This window comes from Vombatus ursinus, unplaced genomic scaffold (genome assembly GCF_900497805.2).
Source record: "Vombatus ursinus unplaced genomic scaffold, bare-nosed wombat genome assembly UNPS02014909.1, whole genome shotgun sequence".
Taxonomy (NCBI): domain Eukaryota; kingdom Metazoa; phylum Chordata; class Mammalia; order Diprotodontia; family Vombatidae; genus Vombatus; species Vombatus ursinus.
Genome location: NW_020954687.1, coordinates 12,589,230 through 12,612,822, shown reverse-complemented (window position 1 = coordinate 12,612,822; position 23,593 = coordinate 12,589,230). Strand labels below are relative to the sequence as shown.

General features: G+C 34.8%; 1 protein-coding gene across 5 annotated transcripts in view; it reads left to right on the top strand.

Moving 5' to 3' along the window:
* Positions 1 to 23,593, top strand: part of RGS13 (regulator of G protein signaling 13) — a 42,907-nt gene that overhangs the window by 5,393 nt on the left and 13,921 nt on the right. Inside the window, exons 2-5 of one of the 5 annotated variants that reach the window (XM_027843372.1) lie at positions 4,554 to 4,623; positions 6,708 to 6,777; positions 15,899 to 15,972; positions 18,974 to 19,042. In XM_027843372.1, the coding sequence (XP_027699173.1) occupies positions 18,978 to 19,042 (65 nt within the window). In that variant the 5' untranslated portion in view covers positions 4,554 to 4,623; positions 6,708 to 6,777; positions 15,899 to 15,972; positions 18,974 to 18,977. Of the gene's footprint in view, positions 1 to 4,553; positions 4,624 to 6,707; positions 6,843 to 15,010; positions 15,149 to 15,898; positions 15,973 to 18,973; positions 19,043 to 23,593 lie in introns of those variants that run through there. The other 4 variants (XM_027843370.1, XM_027843373.1, XM_027843371.1 and 1 more) reach the window with 4 other exon arrangements.

Sequence of the window (23,593 nt, the reverse complement as noted above, 5' to 3'; positions counted from 1 at the left end):
TCAGTCCAGACAAAACAGAACCAGAAAAGTCCACACTGATAATGATCTGAAATTTGAGTGAAACTACACTATGAGCCTCCAGCTTCCTGGAGTCCAGAGGAAATCAACCACAACTTCTCCAGAAGGTAGCCTCTTGTCCCAGCCATCATTGCCCATAACTGTGTGGCCTTTTTGCCCATATTCAACTCCTTGCACCCCTATCCCTCAGACCTCTGATCCGTAATCAATGTTCCTGCCATCTTGATATGGTAAGATTATTTTGGGTAGTTTGAATGTAACTTTGAGTGGGACATTCTTTATTGCATCTCTCAGAGAATTTAGGTGATTTCCATTGTGTTTTGTGAGAATCAAAGTAGGGACTTTTCCCATGTCTATTAAGTAATAAGGTGAAGTAAATTGAACAGAGTAATGGAGAGCATACCTAATGACTGAAGTAAATAAAAGCAATTTGACCAAGTCATCGATTGTCTTGCCTTTCTTTGGATTATACATTTTTAATTTTGGCTGCTCTTTCACAGCCAACACAACAATATAACACAGCAGAATAATTAAATTTCTCATTAATTCGATGTTTTTTTTAATTTAAATTTTCTTCAGATCACTACACACTTTTAAGTTTCAATATCATTTTATCTTGTTCTTTTTTTTAACTGAGGACAGGACTCTCTCTCTCTCTCTCTCTCTCTCTCTCTCTCTCTCTCTCTCTCTCCTAGTGTCAAATCCATTTTTTACCAACCTCAGTTCCTCTTATATTCCCCTACATTGGTTATTACCCAATTTGATGGATCTTGTAAAAATTCCAACTTTGTTTCTGTGGTCATTTTTCCCCTCATGGTATCTATTCTTTTTCTTTTAACTCATAATATTAATTCACTGTATTAGAATTTTTTCATTAATTATTTGTTTTTATTGTCTCTTTCCAATTTCTGAGAGGCTATTCTTTTTGGTTACCCTATCTTTTCCCTGATAGCCCTTTTAAAAACATTGGAAGTTCTGCTTCTATTCTCGTGGTAAATATTGGGGATCTGAGATTTCTTCTGCTCTCTCACTTCCATCTAACCAAAAGTCTAGGAATACTATTTTAGCAGCTGTGTTAGGGCAAGAAGCACGGGGATCAGTAGAAAGCTTTTGTAATAGTCCACATGAGAGATTATAAGTGCCTGTGTGAGTGGTAAGAAGTGATTTGAATAAGGAGAGTATCTGTGTGAGAAGCCAGAAACGTTATAGAAATAGAATGGCCAGGATTTGGCAATTGATTGGAGTATAAGAAAGAGGAAAGTTTCAATATTTACTGAGCTGGGAGAATGGTGGTGCTATCAAAAATAGGGAAATTGACAAGAGGAATACATTTAGTGGAGTAGACAATAATTTTAACAGCCAAGATGAAGTCAAGACTAAGATTTAAATTATCTGCCTCAAATCAAATCTGCTGTTCTTCCCGTTATACCACGTAGTTTTTTAGAAATAGAGCATCCAGATCGAGGGCAGCATTAATCATATTGTACTGAGAGACTCCTCCAGGAATACTTTCTTCATTTCTGGGCATCACATTTTAAGACATTACCCAAACAGAGAGCATACAGAAGAAGGCAAGAAAATTGTTGAAATGTTTAGAAAATAAGAAACATGAGGAACAATTGAAAGAAATGGTAAAAATTAAGCTGAAGGAGAGAGGACTGAAAGGAAATTCTTCAAATATTGAACAGTTTGTATATGGAAGAAAGTATAAACAACCTATTTTAGCTAGACAAGGCAGAACTAGAACTAATGGAATAATATTTCAGCGGGCAGACTTTATCCCAGAATAAGGAAGAACTCTAACCATAGGAAATATAAAAAATATGGAATGGCTGCCTTCTGAGTTAATGACCATTCTGTCACTGAAAGTATTTGTGAAAAGGTTGGATTGACTTCTAGCAAGCCTATCAATTTATATGTTACAGTGGAATGGCCACCAGACTGAGAACCAAGAGATTTGGGGTACGGTACAATCTATACCATTCATCAGCCACATGACCTTAGACACATTTACTTCCTCTCTCCATATTTATTTTCTTATCTTAAAATTGAGAAGATTAGACTATATTATCCCTAAGGTTTCTTCTAAATGGTAAATATACTAGTGAAAAGTGCTAATATTCTATGATTCAAGGATTCCTTCTTTGAGGAGGAGATTAGACTGCATAACTCTTAAGTTCCTTTATAAAACTAAGGTAGGACGTATAAATTTGTTGAAGTTTCAATGACTGACACATATTATGATTATATGCATTCTAAGGAGCCTGAGATAACCCTAAGTTTAAAGCCTACAGTTTAAATAATTGACTAGCTAATTTTACAAGGTCCCCTAGTATTGTGTGATGTGTACTCGTTTTACAGGAAATGAGGTACAGCAGTAGGCACCTCATGAACTGTGCTTCATTATCTTTTCAAAAAAAGGTCTTAACTTTTAGATACACAATTTATATAACTAGAAGATACAAAATATTACTCATAAAATATCTGATTTAAAAAATATGCGTTGCTTCTGTTAATCTGACCATTTCAGTTGGTCTGATCATGTTAGATCAAAGTCCTTTTATCAGTGATGTATCAGAGTCCTTCAGAACTACTTTTCATATTCAATAGAGCCTCATTTTGCATAGATACAGAAGAATACAGGCTTGTGTGTTGTGTGTGGGTAAAACAGAGGATTCATGCAGTAGCTTAGTATACCGAAAAGGTACTCAGAGAGAAAGGAAAGTATTCTTAAGAGAAAAACAAAAGAGAAGTCTGCATGTCTTGTGGAATTTCAAAACCTGACACTGTGAATATTCCTGGAAGCAGAAGCAATTAAATAACATGTTCTGCACAGCAAGACATATTTGTAAGTATCAGACTGCACAATGATTGTTAAATGCCTTGTAGCTGAATGTTTACTTCATATAAACAAGTACTAGTAGTTGTTGATTTCCAGTCTTTCACATTAAGACACAGAAACTTTTACTGTAAGGGTAGACAGGTTTCTTCTAAGGAAGAAAAAAAAAAAGGTAGAAGACATTCATCTTTGCCTGGTCTAGGCTGAACTTGCTGAAAATGAAATTCACATCACCAATAGCAAGATCTGTTTTTTTTGGCCAAGTACCAACAATAAATGAAGGTTCTTCATTGGGCAAAGAGAAATACTGCAGTTTCAGGGTATAGTATGTTCTTTCTTTTTTATGTGTTCTGAGTGAGAAAGAGTATGTGTGTGCGCGCGTGTGTTCAGATAAAGAGACATTTTCAGTAAATTAGCCATTCCAAAACTGTTTTGAAAAATCAGCCATTTCCAGACTGTTTCAAGGTTTTAAAAGTCACATTGATTCCAGTTGTGGATAATTTTGAGGGTTCCTTTTTATCTGTTGAGCTTGATTACATGGAATGCCTTCATTCCTTCACATTCTGTGCAAGCTCAACTATATACCACTACAGTTTAAAATAACAAAAATGCTATATATTACAGCAAATAAAATGTCATTTGCTTCAGAATTTTTCTTCTAATTTGGGATTAGAATTGGTAAATGTAAGAATTAAAAATGTATCTCTTACATCTAGAATAAAAGGTTAATTACATAGAATCACACAGAATCATAGAATATTAGCTATCGGCACCCATCTAATTTAACCCACAGTCGAGAAGAAACCCCAGATAACAAATCCACTAAGTTGTTATCCAGCCTCTGCTTGAAGGTATTCCTGGAGGAGAACCCAGCATCTCCCAAGGCATTATTTTACACTTTGGTATAACTCAAATTGCTAAGAAGTTTTTTGTTTGTTTGTTTGTTTTTCCTGACATCAAAACTAAATTTTCACCTTTGCAGTTTCTACCCATTGTTCCTGGTTCTCCCCTGTCTGATGAAATAGAATAAATCCAACTCCTTTGCACAATACATCATAGGAAGACTTTCTAGATTCCCTATCCTGCAACTAAAAAGACCTGAATATGGGAGATTTATTTAGGGTTTATATAAATATAACTTTTCAAAGTAAACTCAAATAAATATAAAAGATCAAAGGAACATTTCTGATATTACATGCATCCAAATCTATCCTCATTTGACATCTTCACAGCAAGATTTAGACTTACTAGATACTTTTTAAAATCTTTCAAGTGAGTAACAAGAATATATGTTATAGTCAAGAATTGTTATGTGAGCAGAAAGAGGTTTTAAATATTTTCTACTTGGGTTTTCAAATTTATACATGAAGTTCATTTAAGAAGAAGGAAGAGGAAGAAGGAAAAATTAAAAGTCAGAGTAATATAGGCATGCTTTGTCAAATATAATTACAAAACTCATAAAACCATGAAGCAGAAATTTTGGAAAATTGATATATAAAATTATTAAAATGCTAACTAAGGAGTTAATGAACCTTAAATAAAGCTAACCATAATCCAGCATTTATGAAGTGGAAAAATCATTTCCTTAAACCCTTGGTCAGGGTATTTATAGAAATCACTGCCAAATATGTGTTGTCCAGGAAGCACACGATGACCTATTTTATTAGTATTATTTTTATTTTTTTTTTATTTTTAGGTCAATGGAACGTTTCCACATATCATATAAGCCAATATGAAGGGAAAATATAGTGTTGATTTGAGGTTTGGTGAGTATATTCACAAGTTAAGGTAGCTATTATACATTTTATTATCTTGAATAGTATGTTTGAACTTTTATTTTTTTCAATCTGAGCTTTATAAAGAGTTTGGATAAATTTTTAGTTTTTGTTTAAACAGTTTTTAGCAATTACTTATTTGACTATAATTTTGGGGATACGATTAAGCTGCATAAAAAATTTATGAAGATACATAATTTAAGTCATTAATAGGAAAACTGAATCCCAGAAAACTATCAAAAGATCTCAAGAGTTTACAAAACCACAATGTGTAACTTCAGTTATAGAATAGTAATGTTGGAAGAAATTTTGTCAGTTAATAAAATGCCCACTGTTAGATTTCTTTAGAATTGCTTAAAGGAAAAATAGAATCTATTTCAGTATCTTTATTTTATAATAAATTTCTTAAAAGATTTGAATGTGAATGTTGAAAATTTCATTCTTTCTCTTGTTATTACTTTAGTATCGACAGCCAGTATTGCAAATTTCTAACCACTTTTGCTTATAAGTGTCATTATTTTAATTTCTATTGTTTTCCCTCAACTTTCCTATTAAAAAATCTTTTTTCCTCAGCTTAAGAATTGACTTCTTCATCTTGTCATATAAAATTCCAAAGATTATCCTAGACCTCCTTTCATTGTGAAGCAATGGATAAATCAATTTCTCACTGTGTGTGTACATTTGACCACGACTTTCAGAGATTTCATAAGATACCGTATTCTCACTTCAAGGTTACAGAGCAAAATCCGGGAAAGAGCAAAGATATGGTTTCAGATTAATCAACATTTTCTGAGCTAATGATCTCAAATAATTTTGTTGTGTGGATATTGAAAAAGACTTTTCGGTTCACTGAATTTTAAAATAGTACCTTTGCACAGGTATCCCCATTTGCCTATTTGAAAGAAAGTATGAATTTAAAATTCTTATATGTTACCCAATTCCTATTTACCATAATATTTCATTTCATTATTAAATCATCCGAGAGTTAGAGTTAGCAAAGTCTAGTCTTGGAGTCAGGGATTCAAATCCTCCCTCTAAAACTTCCTATCCATGCAACCAGGGACATATTACTTAAGTGAGTGCCTTGGACAACTATTTAAGTCTCTAGCTTACAAATGACTTGCTGATCTGATTCAACAGGGGGAGCTTCCATCACTGGAAACTTACACTGAAGTTCTTTACAGTGAAAAAATCACATATTTTGACTAAAGAAATAAATGAAAAAATTCATCTATAAAACTTATGTAAGACCTCTGACCTCTTGACTTACTCCATCATTAAAAAAAAATCAAAAAGAATAAGATGCAAGATTAGTATTGGGCTGTTACTTTGATTAGAAGATCTTATGAATTTTTCATGACAACTCTGTTTTTTACAGTTAGAATCACATACCCTTATCACAGTACTAAGCACAAATAAATACTTACTGAATTGAAATGACCATAATAAGATCTCACATATTTAGTGTAAAAAATCAAGAGATATAAATAATTTGATCTTGATTTCAATTAAAACTTTAACAAAAATTTCAATTATACTTAAAGAAAAAGCAGACAAGTGAAAAATCTAGGTTTTTTTTTCAGGATTTCTTTAAAAAGGTAACTTTTATAGGGCAATGCAATGACAGTGTAATTTCCTATAATTTCTACAGTGACTATGTGATACAATGATAACTGATACACATAAGGATGATTTCAGGACATCGCAAGATCTAGAAGTGTTTCCCAAATCTTTTTTTAATGTCACTATAATTTTAGTGCCTCCATTTGAAAACCTTCAGGTTACAGAACTCATTACCTCTCTAAAGTAGTCAGTTCTACTTTTCAAAAGCTCTAAATATCAGTAAGGCTGTCCGTATATTGAGAATAAATGTGCCTCTGTAGCCTCCATATGTTGTTGTAGTGGATAGAGTACTGGATTGGGAGTCAGAAGGCTGCAAACAAAAGTAAAAATCAGCTTGTGGAGGATTTTAAATGCTATGCTGAAGAGTTTGAATTTTATCCTAGATTTTATAATAGGGAGACAATGAATATTTTTGAGTACAGGAGGATAACATGGTCATAACTATGTTTTAGGAATACAGATTGTCAATTGAGAAAGACTGGAGGCAAGAAAACCAATTAGGAGACTTTTGCAATAGTCCAGGTAAGAGGTGATGAAGACAGAAGTCAGATGGAGAGAAGAGGATAGATTTGAGAGATGGTGTGGAGGTAGGAGCAATGAGATTTTGCAACTGATGGTATATGAGGGTTGAGGGAGATGGAAGAATCAATAGTAACTCCAAGATTGAAAAGTTGAGTAATTAGAAGAATTACAGAGTCTTTTAAAATAATAATAAATGGGAAGTTTGAAATAAGGAGACATCAAATTACTTGTGATTCAAAAATACATCTGTAATTGATCTACCAGTCTAACAACTCTGTCAGAAAAGGAAATGAGAGTAGTCTGGTGTGGCCTTTTCTCAGTGAACTCATGGTGGCTCCTACTGGTCATCAATTACCTTTCAAAATGTTCACCAATTATCCTTTTAATTATGTTTCCCAAAATGTTGACAAGAATCAAAATCTAAGCTCACTGGCTGATTCTATACAAACTTAAAGTCCCTTTCTGAAAAATGGAAAAGTATTTACCCAACTCTAGTACTACATTCCCTAAACTATTCTTCATGAATGTTCAAAGATTATTATTATTTGGGGGGGGGCCGAAGCAATGGGGTAAAGTGACTTGCCCAGGGTCACACAGTTAGTAAGTGTCAAGTGTCTGAGGCCAGATTTGAACACAAGTCTTCCTGAATCCAGGGCAAAAGCTCTATCTACTGCGCCATCTAGCTGCCCCCATGTTGAAAGATTATTGACAGTGGATCTGCACTAGTCCAATCATGAAATGTAGTTTGTCTAATTCTGTTGACATGAATCCATTGAATGTATATGTATGTATATATATATATATATATATATTCTTACTATCTGATTTATGCTTTTTCAATTCTTTGTAGTCAAATTTTATTCTATCTTTCCAATTCTAAAGATCATTTTTATTGGTAGTGTAAACAAAACCAGAATTCAGTAATTCTCTCTTCTTTCTACCATCTATTGTCATTAGCTGCAGAAGTATCCCTGCTTTCATCTTCTTTTCTTTATTATAACTTAATCACAGCATCTTTTCTGGGTTCACTCTCCCAATTTGCACTGATTTATCAGGTTATGTCCACAGAAGGAGGCTGACTAGTTCTTCCCTCAGAGTCCTATTATCTAGTAATACTGAGGGATTACTGCACTTTGTAACACTATCATCTACAACCTTCCATCTGGTGTGATCCTTACAATATGGATTAACCAATTGATGCTAATTAGCTTCTATAAAAGAGTACTTACTGAAAAGGTATAGCAAGAACAAAAGTGACAAAAATATCCCTCAAACTGGGGGTACACTTTCCCTTTTATATACAGTCATCTGCTGGGGGAAATGGGCTCAGCCTTGAAACTTAAATGTACATATAGAGAATGTGTTGCTGAAGGACACGTTCTGAACCCTGGCTTTCAGAGTTTTTTCTCCCTTAAAGGAGTTCACACTAAGTTTGTTTCAAAGTGAGGCATTCTCTTGCTCATCTGTGCTAGCTCCCTAGAACAGCCTACTACTGACCACTCTTAATTCTAGTGTCTTCCCTTTACTAATTATTTTATATTTATCCTGCAAATAACTTGAGGTATATATATATATATATATGCACACACACACACACACACACACAGACACACATACACATTTCTTTGCGTGTTATCTCCCCCGTTAGATTTTAAGCTCCTTGTGGGCATGAAATGTCTTTTGCCTCTTTTTGTATCCCCAGTGCTTAGTACAATATGTGGCACATAGTAGGCAATTAATAAATGTTTATTGATGGATTGATTGATTAGGCCAATCAAGTCACTCCTCAGGGCTGATTCTTTAGTAGACTTAGCTACTGTTGCTTGCTGCCAATTCCAGTGATCTATGTTACTGATTCCACTGAGGGTCTCTCTGATGGCACTTCCTTTCAAAGCTCACAAGGTCATAACCTATTCCATCCAGTCTCCAGACACGTATTCACCCTAAGATCAAGAAAAAATAAACATTAAAGAAACATCATATGTTCAAGGCACATGATGGGGAAACAGCTCCTCCACCAGGCATCTTATGGCAAGTAGTTCTCGTCACTCAAAAGCACCCAGAGAAGAGAAGACAGCCTGTTGCATGCACATTTAGTTCCAACTAAGCGTCTCTTGAGTGATTAATACTTCTTGCTCCTCAGCTAACCAGATGACAATTCATCATGACATGCTCACTCATGACTCCTTGTTTACTCACAGCTAGAAACTGGCTGCACAAAGTTCCATGTGTTAGTTTGACAACAGGCAGAAAATATGCATACTCTATTATACATACTCCACTAGGAAGAGCATAGCTGGCCATTCTCTGAGGATTGGGTCCTCATTGGCCATTCCTCTATTACATTTAAAACAAAACAAAATACTTTTTTTTTGTTTGTTTTTAAGATTCACTCTTGAGCCAGCAACTTTTGAGCTATAACAATCCTGATAGTATTCTGACACTTTTGTAGTCATCCATAGTTATTTGTTTACAACTCTGCACATTTCTGGGGTTTTTTCCTTCCATACTGGTTGATTGAGGAGTTCTTTATGTGTTTATATTTGTCCCTATAAATGGCTACTCTTTCTTATTGTTCTTTGGAATAATTTATAGTCCTTTCATCAGAATTTCATTCTTGAGATCTCCCCACCCCTTTTAGGTCAACATCCCTTGAATGATTTTAGGCCATGGTATCATATCTATCCTTTCTCCAAACTGTTTTTAATCCAATATCCCCAAATCATAAGGGTGTATCAGACTATCACCTCCTTTCCCTCTTCTATATCATGAACATTGAAATAGAAGAGTCACTTCCCCTACAGTTACCATCATTTCTACTTCAGCAACCATTTTCTCTTTTTTTTATCTATTTAAATTCCAGAATATTTTCCACTGATTATTTTCTCTTCCTTTTGAATAATGCACTATATGTTCTCTATTCTACTGTGAATTCTTATATTAATGGTTCCTTGTGCAATAGAGGCCACTCTGTTCTCAAAAGCTATGCCAACCAATTTCAAACTCTTTTATTTTTAAATTTCTTTTTAAAATAAAATTATTTTTAACAGAAATCTAATTTCTTTCTTTGATATTATTTGTGAAAAAAGGAAAAAAACTTAATTCCTCATAACAAATATGGATAGTCAAGTAAAACAAATACTTACACTGGATATATATATATATATATATTATATACATACATATATGTATGTATGTATATATATCATTGTATACCCTGAATCCATCACTTCTCTGTCTGGATGTTGGTAGCAGGCTTCATCCTAAATCCTCTAGAATTATGGATGGTCATTGCATTGATCAGAGTTCTTACAGTTTCTAAAGTTGTTTATTTTTACAGTGTTGCCATTATTGTAGATATGGCTCTTCTGGTTTTGCTTATTTCATTCCTCCTCATTTTATGCAGATTTAAATAGATAGTTAAATAGCTTAATGTATAGACAGTTGACCTGGAGTCAAGAAGAATTGAATTCAAATCCAGCTTTAGATACTTACTAGTTATGTGACCCTAGACAAGTCACTTAACCATTGACTCAGTTTCAACCATAAAATGGAGACAATAATAGCACCTACCTCTCAGGGTTGTTGTGAGGATTATATGAGATAATATATGTAATATATGTCTTCCAAATTCTTTTTGTAATATTGATGTTATAGTATAAATTGTTCTGATTTTCTTATTTTGTTCTGCATCAGTTTGTACAAGTCTTTACATATGACTTTGAAAATTATTTCCTTATTTCCTCACAATAATATTCTATTATACCACAACTTATTTAGCCACTCTACAATTAATGAGCATCCCTTTCATTTCCATTTTTATCAATATGAGACCTTTATATTTTTGTCAATATAAGATCTTTTCCTCTCTAAAAAAGGTATAAAATCCAGTTATTGATTAAGTATTAGATTTAGGGTACTTTACTAAGAACCATCCTAATTTCAAAAAGGGTAATTTTCTTTAGTTGATGACTTTTCTTCACTCATAGATAGCAGCTCATGGAGACTATGAGGAACGGGGCTGTAGTGTGATACCAAAGTAGAGGACATACTCACACTAACAAAATCACAAATCTTTTGAAATATTAAAGAATTATAACGGGTAATGTCACATAAAGACAGTATAAATTATTTGAATGCAAAAAAAATTATGTGGACCTGTCTTATACTGAGAGTAAGGGGAAACAGATGGACAGTCCAAATACTGCACTGATAGCTATGAAATATTAAAAGGACCAGAGGAAGACTTCTAGTATGTCATGTAAAATCTTCTGATAGGTGATTCTTGGAAAGACATGGACAAGAATCACACATCTTGAGAAGTTATGGAAGGGTAATGATCTACACTGGGAGAGGGAATATCCAGATGAATGAGATCACTGATCCATTGAAATATTAATATATGTTAATTCTATTTACCAGAAAATTTGAGTAGGATTTTGCCCCTGCTTTAATGAGAGAATTGAGACTATCAGCCATGACTTCCCTCTTCTCTCCTATTGCATACCTCAAAATCTACTTTATGGTATCCTTCATTTTTTTTCCTTTCATTATAGTCTCTGATAAAGACATGATCCTGCTCCTTACCAAGTCCAACCACAACCACTCCTTGATTCCATGCTTTGCCATCCCTCCCAACTTCTTGCCCTTTCAATCATTCCTCCACTGTCTCCTATAAGCAAGTTTAGATTTTTTCCCATCCCTACAAATAATTTCATTTGGCCTTGCATTTCCTGTAAATTATTCATTTCTTCTTCTCCCTTTCATAGCTATACTCAGAAGTTGTTTCTATTTCTTTATCTGTTGTTCATGTCTCACACCTTTGAAATCAGGCTTCTAATCCCACCAGCATTTCCCAGTGAAGTTCCTCCTTCTCAAATGTCTCTAATCAGAAGTCAAGTGATCATTTGTTGGGTATCATTTAGTGGGGATTTCTTTTGTGTGTGAGTGGTACTACATAGCTGCTAAAATCTCTTTCAGTTCTCAGATTCTGTGATTCTGAAATTGTTCTTTCTAAGGTCACCAATGACATCTTAACTAAAAACTCCAGTGTCCTTTGCCCAGTCCTATCCTGCTAGACCATTCTCTAGCTCTTGAGACTGCCCTTTCTACTGCATATTATCTCCTTCTTGGTTTCCATTACACTGCTCTACAGTTTTTCAATCTATCTATTTGAACACTCTATCTGTCTCTGGTGTTATATCATTATCCATTTCCTGTCCAAAAAGTACAGATATTCTCAAAAGTTCTGCCCTGGCCCCTTCTCTTTAGTAAAAAACAGAATGGGGCAGTAAAAAAGAAAAAAAAATTATTGTTGTAATCAGGAGAAATATGGGTTCAAATACAGCTTTTAAAATGCATTATTTATTGGCCATGGCCTTTAGCTCCCCTCCCAACAATTGTTATAATCATCTCCTAGTTGGTCTCCCAGCTTCCAGTTTCTCCCTCTATATTCCACCCTCCAAGTATCCGTCAGATCAATATTCTGACCAAGACATTTCCCTCCTCATAATCTTCAATGCGTTTTGCTATTATATCCAGGATAAAACCCAAACCCCCTACACAGGCACTTAAAACTCTCCACAGTATGATTGCCACCCATTTTTGGAGATCTGTCACATATTATTCCTTTCTGCACACTCTGCCAGTAAATTTCATATACCACATCTCCATACCTCTGAACAATGTATCCTCCATACTCAGGGTACATTCTCTCCTCAAAACTGCCCTATGAAATGCCTAACTTCCCTCAAAGATGTAAATTCCCAGGCTAAGCCTTCTCTAAACTCTTTGAAGGCAGCAGCTATTTATTTTTTTATCCTTGTATTTCTATCCTCAGTGCCACACATAGCATTTTGCTTATACTTGGTGTTTAATAAATGTTGGACTCACTGAGTTAAAAAGCAAAATTATCTCTTTTCCCACTTACGAACTAGCAAGAGCTTATCACAATTGCCACAGACTACCTTTCTAGCTCTACCTATTATGAGAATAGCAGGAGAAAAGCTCAGCCAGACATTTGCAAGCATGTGCTAATTAGCGAAGATGAGAATCATTTTCACAACATAGGCTGGTTGTTTCCATACACAAAATAGGCCAGGCTACATCAAATTGTACTCTGCTGAGCCATAGCCACATCAGATAGAAAGGGTTTCCACCCATGCATGTCCTTTCTTCCTTTCTTCCACCTGTTAAATATATAGGATTAATCACCTTGGCTCTGAAACCCACAAAAGGACACTGTCTATGAAAGAATTTTTCTATATTAATGACACTGTCCCAATTTCCTGAGCTGTAATTCATATTTGTGGCATAATGCAATCACTTTGACTTCTCCAGAACAAGGTAGTACAGTCTAATGATCAAGAGTATAAGTCCTGGCTTTGACAAATAGCCTAAATAGCCTTGTTTCTAATTTATATTCAATGGAATTTAGGGATATGGCCAGCCAAGTATATCGGGGTCTGTGCTTTGCCACCCGCCTTAAAGCATCTCCACAGATACAGGGTATGCCAACCCATGTCTTGTATTTTAAGGGATGTTGTCCTTTCCCTTTGGGTTCATGAAGGAAAAAAAATTAACTATCACACATGTGCCAACTTCTCTTTGGCTCCAGAACTAGGAGCAAAAGTTAGAAATTGCAAAGGAGCTAATTCAGAATTGATGTCAGGAAAAATTTCTGAACAATTCAAGGTATCCACAGGAGGAATGGGCTGTCTTGGGAAGTACTGGGTTCTGACCCACTGAACGTCTTCAAGCAATAACTGGTTGCACACTTATTAAGTATGTTGTAGTAGAGATTCTTCTGGGAGTGTGGATTGGATTAAAAAGGCCCCATCAGACTCTAAAATTCTATGATTCTGTAGCTCATCTTCTTAGAGGTAAATTGTTGCTACATGTCTCCCTTATTGGAATGTACAGTCCTTGAGGGCAGGAACTGTTTTTGTCTGTTTGTTTTATGCCTTTCTTTGTATTCCCATTGATTAGTGTAGTGCCTGGCACAGAGTAAGCACCTAATGATTCTCATCTTACTGACTGACTGACTTAACTTCTACCCTATTCAGTGTTTCTGAGTTTCCTAGTTCCTTTCCCTTTTGCTGTTCCTGGATCATTGCCTTCCCTTTTGCCTGTCATTTCCCTTCACATCCTCCCATGTTGCTAAGCCTTCATATTAGGAATGGTTGCCCAAGACTGTTGTGTTCTTTGACCTCCTCTCAAATTCTAATAATAGTAAATCAAGATGGATTTGAGGGATCTCATGATAAATCTGAGAGAATAATCCATTTGATCAAGGATAGCTAATTGTGTCATTATTCTGATTTTTGGTTATGTGTGGATTCATGGACCTAAATTGTACCCAGCATCTGGTAGTATTAAATTCATTCTCAAATGTAAAGGAAGAGACATCTTTACCCACAGAAGTGGCTGTCATTGACTTCCCCCTACATTTGTAGACTACATCGCCATTCTCTCTGTCATTTACACTCAGCTTATCAATGATGACTGAATTGATGGGTTGGCTAACTCAAAATCCAGACTCTAGAGACCTCCAACGTCTAATAGCAAATAAAACAATTGGGTCTATGCCACATACTTTCTAAGGAAGACAAAGGTCACAGCAACTAAGTAAAGGGCTAGTGACCTCTCACTACAGCTAGGAATCGGGCCTATTCCAGTATGCCTATATGCTAATGCTTTCCCTTTCAGATGACCGTCATCTACTCTGTATATATATATCTTGTATGTAGCTAGTTCTTTTCATGTTTATCTCCCTGGTAGAATGTACATTCCTTGAGAGCAGGAACTGTGTTGTTTTGTTTTAGGGTTTTTGGTTTATTTCTTTAAATTTTGCTCTTCTCTTTATCCCCAGCTCTTAGCGTATGACCTGGCACAAAGTAAGCACTTAATGAGTTGAATGATCAACATTCACAGCATAAAAGAAAAGAGTGTGGGTTTCCTACAGTTTCAGAAGCCTTGACCCTGAGGAGTCAAACACTCTTTCGTAAAGTAGGATTTCTAAAGAGCCCTCAACCCAGGGAAGTAGATGGTCTGCAGGAGTGATAAAACCAGCAATGACCAAGAGCCCTCTACTGGCTTTTATATGCTTGCATAGTCTCGCAAGGTACTGCTGAGGGGTAAAGTCCTACAAGTGACTCTACCTCAAACTTATTCACTCTGACAGCTGTATTCTTAAGGTTGTTCATACTCCCAAGCAGCCAAGTAAATAGACATGTTGCAAATCTCCACCACAGCCTATTTATCAGATCACATAAGAAGCAAATCAGAGGATCAGAAATGATGCAAGCTCCCATTTGAGCCACAGCAGAGCTGCAGCATCAGCCAGCTTACCACCATCATACGCTTACTGCATGTGCGTATATAGTGAATTTTAACCCTTACTCTTGTGATGCTGTTTTACTTAATATTGTGTTTATGTGGAATTGGTGAACAATTCTAGATAGGGTAGGCTTGCAGGATGCATGTGTCTTTTTTTTAACTATGTATTATAATTATGTATTTAAATGCTTTATTTGCTTAACTACACTCTAAGTTCTAGAACATAAATTTTGTTTTATTAATATCCTAATACCACCTCAGTATCTAACACAGTAACTTAAACATACTTGAGAAATCAAAAATTGTTTGCAAATTTTTAAAATTTATTTACTTATTTTCAAAGAGATTCCTAATTTCTGACCAGTGATAAGCTTATGATTCTGAAATGGAATCTTTGAACCATTGATCCTGATATTGCCTATCTGATAGAATATGTAACATTCTGCACCTCTTGACCCCCATTTATCTTCTGAAGAGGGAGATATGTTTAATCATTTTGTTTTCCCTTTCAGGACCAAGATTAGTCAGTAAACTAGCCTACACCTGCACCATAGCTGCACATGACTTGCTGGCAGTTTCCTCTGAATGATGATATGTCAAACAAGCTCTCAACACAATCGCATGTTTATGAAAACTTGATCTTAATACATTTGGCAGTTGGCCCTTTTTCATCTTTCCGCATGAGTTATCTTCCCATTTCTTGCAGAGGACCATATGTCTTGTATTTTTGTATGAAAATAAATTCCCTTTAAAGAATCTTTTAATTTTTTTTCTCTCTTTGCAGGACTAGGAGTACTAGAAGTGCTTTGACATTTAACAGTCTCTAAAGGAAGGGCCTGAGTTACTGACTGGCCAAAGGTTAGTCAATGACTAGTCTCATCCATGAATCTGACTCCTGCAAAACATCCCTACCTACTATACAATTAGAAGAAATAACCAAGGTCTCACTTCTTCAAGTCTTCAGGGATCAATTGAGTTTATAGTGATCATTTAATCTCCATTTCTTTAGCACTTATCTATACCTTCCATTTAGCACTTACATGCTATTTTGCATTATTATCTATTTTACTACATAGCTTCCTCCTCCCCTAATAGCTCTTTGACAAACAGGACTCTATCTGATGCATCCATATCCCTAGCATTTCCTAGAATCTCAGAATTTGAGAGTTCGGAAGAATTTTTCTAGGTCAGATATAAAAGGATTCCCCACTACGACATAACCAACAAATGATGTTCTAACCTCTGCCTGAAGACCTTCAATCACCATTTTAGCAGCCCCTTCCACTTTGGGATAGCTCTAATTGTCAGGAAATCGTTTGTTTTTCTTTTCCTGAAATCAAGCCTGAATTTTGCAATTTCCTTTCCTCTTTGCAATTTCCACTCTGTGGTCTTCATTTGGTCCACTAGGAACAGAGAGAACAAGATTAATTCTTCCTTCGCGGCACCCCTTCAAAATGTCAGTTACAACTATCACTTCTTCTACTCTTCAAACTATATATGCTCAGTTCTTTCAATGTATTCTCATATGATTTGGACTCACCATCCTTATTTCCCTCCCCTGAACACTACAATTTATTAATGTCCTTAACATATAGCAGAAATGAACATGGTACTCCAGATTAGGTCACTTTCCTTTTTCTGGAAGCTATGCCTTCCTAAATGCAGCCCAAGTTGGCATTTGGTTGTTTGTTTTTTGCTGCAATATCACACTGGTAACTCATATTGAGCTTTCAACCTCCAGATCTTTTAAAGATGGATATCTATCCATGCCTCCATCATCTTATGTGAAGTTGAATTTTTGTACTCCAGCACAAGGTTTCACATTTATTCCTATTGAATTTCATCATATTCATCCCAGTGCTAGCCTGTCAAGATCCTTTTGCATCTCAATTGTCAACTACAGATAGCTAGCCTACTCAGGCTTACTTCATCTCCAAATTTGCCTTTATCTTTAGCCATTTATCAAAAAGGTTAAACTCTACAGTGTCAAACATAAATCCCTGGGGTATTCTACTGAAGACCCTTCTGCCACATTGACATTGAACCATTAACAACTACTCTTTGAATCCAGCCATCCAACTAATCATGAATCTCTATGATTATATTATCATCTCACCCGTATCTATTTTATATATAAGAATAGTATGCGATGCTTTATTAAAAAAAAAAAACGCTTTACTCAAATCCATGTAAACTGTATCCACAACATTCCTCTCATCTATTAGCTTAGTAATCCTGTAAAAAGAGAGAGAGAGAGAGAGAGAGAGAGAGAGAGAGAGAGAGAGAAACGAGGTTAGCCTGACATGACCTCTTCTTGATGAAGTGATGCTGGCTCTTTGTAACATGTGTGTCCTTTTCTTGGTTCAGATGGCTGGGTAAACATCTCTTTAATGATCCATTCTAGAATTTTCCCAGGAATCAAAATCAAGTTCAATGGCCTGTAGTTTAACTCTGTTCTCTTAACTTTTTTTGAAAATCTTTACAGTTGTGTTGCTCCATTCTTGTGGCACACGTCCTCTTTTCCGTAATCTTGTGGATATCACTAACAGTGCCTCAACAATTACATCTACCAGTTCTTTCACCGCCCAAAAATGCATTTCATTGGCTACTCTTAACATGCATGCATACACATGCACACACGTGCACACACACACGCACATATGTGTGTGTGTGTGTGTGTGTATATATATATATATATACACACACACAGGGTTAATGACAATATCACTGAGAATCCGATTAAAAACCAAATAAAAACCCTGAAAAAAAGACTAATCTGGAATTACAATTATTGAAGAATATGTTTCTGGGAATAAAATCATCTTTTTTTCCTATGTGAGCTAACTGACTTTCTAAATAGTTTTGAACTCCAGAAATATAGTTCAACCATAGGTATGCCCTCCTTATTAAAATTAATATTTTATTACAAATTCTCATTAAGATACTTTTTTGAGTTCCCTAAAAAAGAAATTTCCATTTTTTTGGATTCATCCTTAATATATTTTGTAGGTCAATATCTGTAAGAGTCCTACTTTATTTTGCACCACATTTGGACTTAATGTCAAGCCACATTTAAGACAAGTGAAGCTTGTCCAGAAGAGGATGACCAGCACAGGAAAGGGTCTGAAATCATGTCATAAGCAGAATGACTGAAGGAATTGGGGGTGCTTAGCCTAAAGAAGAGAATGAGTTACATGGTAATGATATTCAAATATCTGAAAGGCTATCTTATGATTGAAAGATATGATATTCTATGTAGATCCAGAGTTTAGATCTAGGATGTGTAGAAAGAGGTTAAAAGGAAGAAAGGAGGATTTTAATATAAAATATAATAAATGCAATATATTTAATTAAAATATATTGCATTTATATTTTATTTAATTATGTTACATATAGAATTTAGTTAAAATATAATGTAAATAGAATATTAATATAATGTAAATAAAATATAAAACTTAATACAAAAGTATAATATAAAACTAAAGGCTGTACAAAAACAGAATTGACTGCCTTATGAATTAGTGATCTCTTTGTCAATGGAAGCATTCAAAAAGGAGCCAAATGATGTTCCACTAACCTGTAAGTGATTTTGAAGCAGGTGATTCCTTCTTATGTGGCATATTAGAATCAATGTCCTCTATGATACAATTCAATTCCTAAATTCTATAGTTCTAGAAATATTTCTTCAAGGGATTCTTATAACTCCTTTTTTTTTTCTTTAATTGCTCCCCACTACTTCAAGAAATGATCTTTTTTAAAGTATTTGTAATTTCTGTATTTTCAAAAATAACTCAAAATATTTAATCATTCAAAAATTCCTAATTAAATTGTGATTTTATTTTATTTTATCTTATTTTAGAAAAATGAGCACAAGAGTTTGCTGGCTCTGTAAGAAAGGAAGAAAGAAATCCAATGGGATCTCTTCAAAGTAAGTGGAACAAATTCTATGATCATTATTAAAATAGATTTACAATGGTTGATATATATTTATTTATACAGCTATCATTTTAATTACGAACAGGCTGTTCAACCAAAAGAAGAAATAAAAAGAAATTAGTTACACGTTAAATTAAAAAACACACACACACACACTTTGGAAGATTCTGGTAACATGGTGTCTATCTGCTCAGATTCAGTTTTATCACACAATGTCCTCAACTGACAGGACAGTGTTTTCACCATTACTTATTTTTATTATTAAAAAAAAAAAAAGTTTTAGTGAGAGAGAAAGAAAAGAGTACTATAATAGCGTAAAATGTTCCTTAACATTCACAAAGTTTAATTTTTATTTTAATTTCGGTCAATAAGTGGTAGTCTTTAGTCTAAATTCTATAGTTGGTAAGCCTTATTTTCCTAAATTCTTCTATTCTAATTCTAATTGTAAGTTGGTCCTACGTACAGAGAGAGGAAAGTATCTGCTTTTTTTTTTCTTATTTTGTATTTAAGTTTATGTTTCTTGTCTTTTTTCTTATTGTGTACTTGTTTTAGCATTTAAGTTTAAAATAAAATAATAGTAATAAGGAAAAGAAAAGAAAAATACCTATCTACTTTCATGATTTGAGGGACATTGAAAGTCCCTAAATGTGCCCCCTTCAGAGCCAACCTATTGTTCCTTAAGATTTCTGTGAATCTCACTATTTGAGAGTCATTGTTTTGACTTAAGAGGTTGTGCCTCTAGGAGGCCTTGCCTGGAAAAGATAAGCTATTTTTAAGAAACTCTAAGCCATTGCTCAACCATTAACATAGATAGACATATTAGATTAGCTAGCCTTAAAGATCATCATCCATTTTTCAGACATTTTTTAGCAAAGGAAAAGAACTTAGGTAGAGGCTGCTGATATTCCCTGGGTCTGTGACCCAAGGGAATTCCTGAGGCCTTGTGGTCTAAAAGTATAATGGAAAGAGCACTGAACTCACAGTGCAGAGAGAGAAACCTGGGTTTGAATCCTACCAATTGATACTTGGCAGCTGCATGACCACAGATTAGTTATTTAAACTGTCAGCCTCAGTTTTCTCATCTGTGAAATGGGGACAATGCCCATCATATCTACCTCACGTAGCTGTTGTAAGGATCAAATAACACAATATAAACATAAAGCACTATGAAAATGCCAGTGATTATTGTTTCTAGGAAGGATCATGTCTAGAATCCAGAAACAACTTTCTATCCTTTGTGCTCCCCCATTCCTTTTGACAGCATAATTTCCCTATGAACATCCCTTCATCACTCAGGACTCATGCTTTCTCATAGTGACTGAGGGCACTAAATACCCTCACCTCAGTACATTTAATGACCTTTAATGGACACCCAAGCTAGATGACCAGAAGATAGTATAATTGGATTTGGAGTCAGGATGACCTGAATTCAAATCCTGCCTCCAACCCTTACTTACAAATGTGACCCTGGGCAAGTAATTTAACTCTCAGTCTCAATTTCTTCAACTATAAAATGGGGATAATAATAACACCTACCTGTTAGAGTTATTGTGAGAAAAAAATGACACAGTATTTTGCAAACTTTAAAGTGCTTAGAAAATACAAATTATTATTTTTATTAGTCATTGTTTGTGATGGCCTTTTGTGCAACCATAATGCTTCCTTCTTTTTTTTTTTCAGACAGGGTTAGTAAGCTAGTAAATCAAAGCAATGCTGTAGGGATATTTTAACCTAGATTTCAGAAAAAAAAACTTTTTTTCTTTAAAGTGTCTTGTTTCATGCATATGGTTAATATGGAGAGATTAGGAATAGATGATAGCACAATAAGGAGAATGTTGAACTGATAGAATGGAAAGGAAGGTAACAAGCATTTATTAAGTACCTACTGTGTCAGGCACTATGCTAAGCCCCTTACAAATATTATCTAGGAGATAGGTACTTTTATTATCCCTCTTTTACAATTTAGGAAACCAAGGCATCAATTAAGTAATTTGCCCAAAGTCACACAGCTACTAAATGTCTAAGGCCATATTTGAACTTGGGTCTTTCTGACTCCAAGACTAGCACTCTACTCACTACACCACTTAGCAGTCTCTAATAGAAAAAAAAAATGGTAATAATAATAGTGCTTAACTCCCAGGGTTTTTCTGAGGATCAAATGTGATAATACATGTAAAGTACTTTGCAAATCTTAAAATGCTATATAAATTAGATTGTAAGTTCCTTGAGGGCAGGGACTATCTTTTACCTTTTTTTTCTTTTTTTCTTTTTTTTTTTTTTGTATCTAGCCCTTAGCAGGGTGCCTCACATGTAGTAGGTTCTTAATAAATACTTATTGATTGATTGGTTAAAATGCTAACTGTTATTATTATAAGGTACATTTGCATTAGAGGATGTGGTCAGGGGGGCGTGCTGAAACCAAAGTACAGTTTTTGGAGTACTTCCTAGGAAAATCAGTTTAGGTAGGGCACTATGGGGACAGTTCAAGGGCCTTCACTGAGTAGCATAAAACTACAGAGCAACTGGTGGAAAACTCTGAATAAACTCTACCACTTTGATTAGGGTTAGTCCTGACTGATGAGTCAACACTGAAACATAGTCTTTCTCTGCAGAAGCTGACATATCTTGTAGGCACAAGAGCTTCTCTCATCAGAGTAGCCAAGGGGAATGACTTGACCTAAATTAACAGGACAAATTTAAATCTAGTCCAAATGATAGGTATGGATGGGACAGGTAAGTGTGAAATCCATAATGTCCTTGCAGTTTCCTGTCTCCAATAGCGGGGAGAGTTATTTTGGGTTTCTGTACTTCAGGTTCTAATAAGAGAAGAAGAATGAGTCAGACACCATTTCATGGAAATGTTTTTGAAACCAATCTAAACAGCAGTACTCTGTTAAGCCTCAGTAATGATGCAAACAGATAATCTGAACCTGGCAGTGTCTGTCTGAATTTTTAGAGACAGACATTTGACCTTTTCAGGACTCCAAATTTTTTTTTTTTATCTCCATATCATAACTTAATGTTTACCCTTTGACAAATTTTCCTCCTAGGTATCAAATATCAGCCATTTCTGGTGGCTGTTCCTGGTACTCTCTTACATACTAAATTAACTAAGATAGGGGTGACCCATTGGACACCCTGTTACTGTCTAGAAAGTTATTTTTCCCCATGTCTATGTCTGATTTCAAAAGCAAGGTTGCAGGCAACAGATTTGAAAATAGATCAATTGTCAATTACACAGCTATAACAACATACATGCATTACAAATGATATAACATATATATAAATAACATACAAATAATGAACTATATAGGTATATAATTATTATAAAAATTATTAGGTTCAAATCCTAATGGTTCAAGTCCTTCTAGGGTCTGTTTGACCCTAGGCAAGATACTCAAACTTCTCAATACCCCCCAGGCAACTCAAAAAGAGTTATGGATAGCTCTGCATGGGTATATGGGATTTTAGAACAAGAGGAGACCTTAAGAATCATCTGACCCAACTCCCTATGCATGCATACATGCATATATACCCTGGAGCACACATAAGAAACCTGCCAATTCCTCCAATGTATCCTGACCAAAGTCAATGGCTTCTTTGTTTGTTTATTTTTCTTGCTTGTCTAGTTGAGAATGCATTTCCTTCATGTTATGCAGTGGAAAGAAAATTGAAGGGAAAAATATTTGTGAGAATAAATTGTTTACACATTACTTTTTTTCATTTCAGAAACATTCACTTCCATAAATGGATATGCTAATAACATGTAATACTAATATATTTCATAATGCAAATTCCCTAAAGATTTTTCCTAGGTATTTATAAAGAATATAACTGCTAGCTATTATTATTATTATTATTATTATTATTAAACACTCTTTAATGATTTGCAATGAATAAAAGTATATTTCTTCATAAATATTTTAAGATTGCGTGTCCCTTTCTAAGATTACACGTCCTCAACCAATGTACTAGCAAAACTTCATGCAATGTAGAATTTCTCTAAGTAAACAGAGATTGTATTTTTCCTTTCTCAATTAAAATGATGCAGGCATGGGCATAACAAAAATTATAAAGAATTTGCCTTCAGTGCTCCTACTCTACACATTCTATAAGCTTTCCCCACTAGATGGCACTGCCCAAATCCCTTCAGATACCCAATGTTCTACTGCTTTGCCACAACCTCCACCCCCTCCCCCCAATCAAAATAGAAAGGATCTGATGGTGGTAATGTATACCTTGATTTCCTTTCAAACACACTCCAAATGATAACTTTGGTTCTAGGTATTTCTGATTTCCTTTATCTCGATTATAGAATTGTTGAATAAATGACTTTGTCTCCCATTTAATAACTCAATAATAATAATAATAATAGTTTGCAAATATCTTACAAATACCTCACTTAATCTTCACTCACAGCCCTAGGTGCTATTATCATCCCCATCTTACAGTTGAGAAAACTGAGGCAGACAGAGGTTAAGTGTTTTTCCCAGGGTCACAAAGCTAGTGTCTAAGGCAGGATTTGAACTCAAGTCTTCTTAAC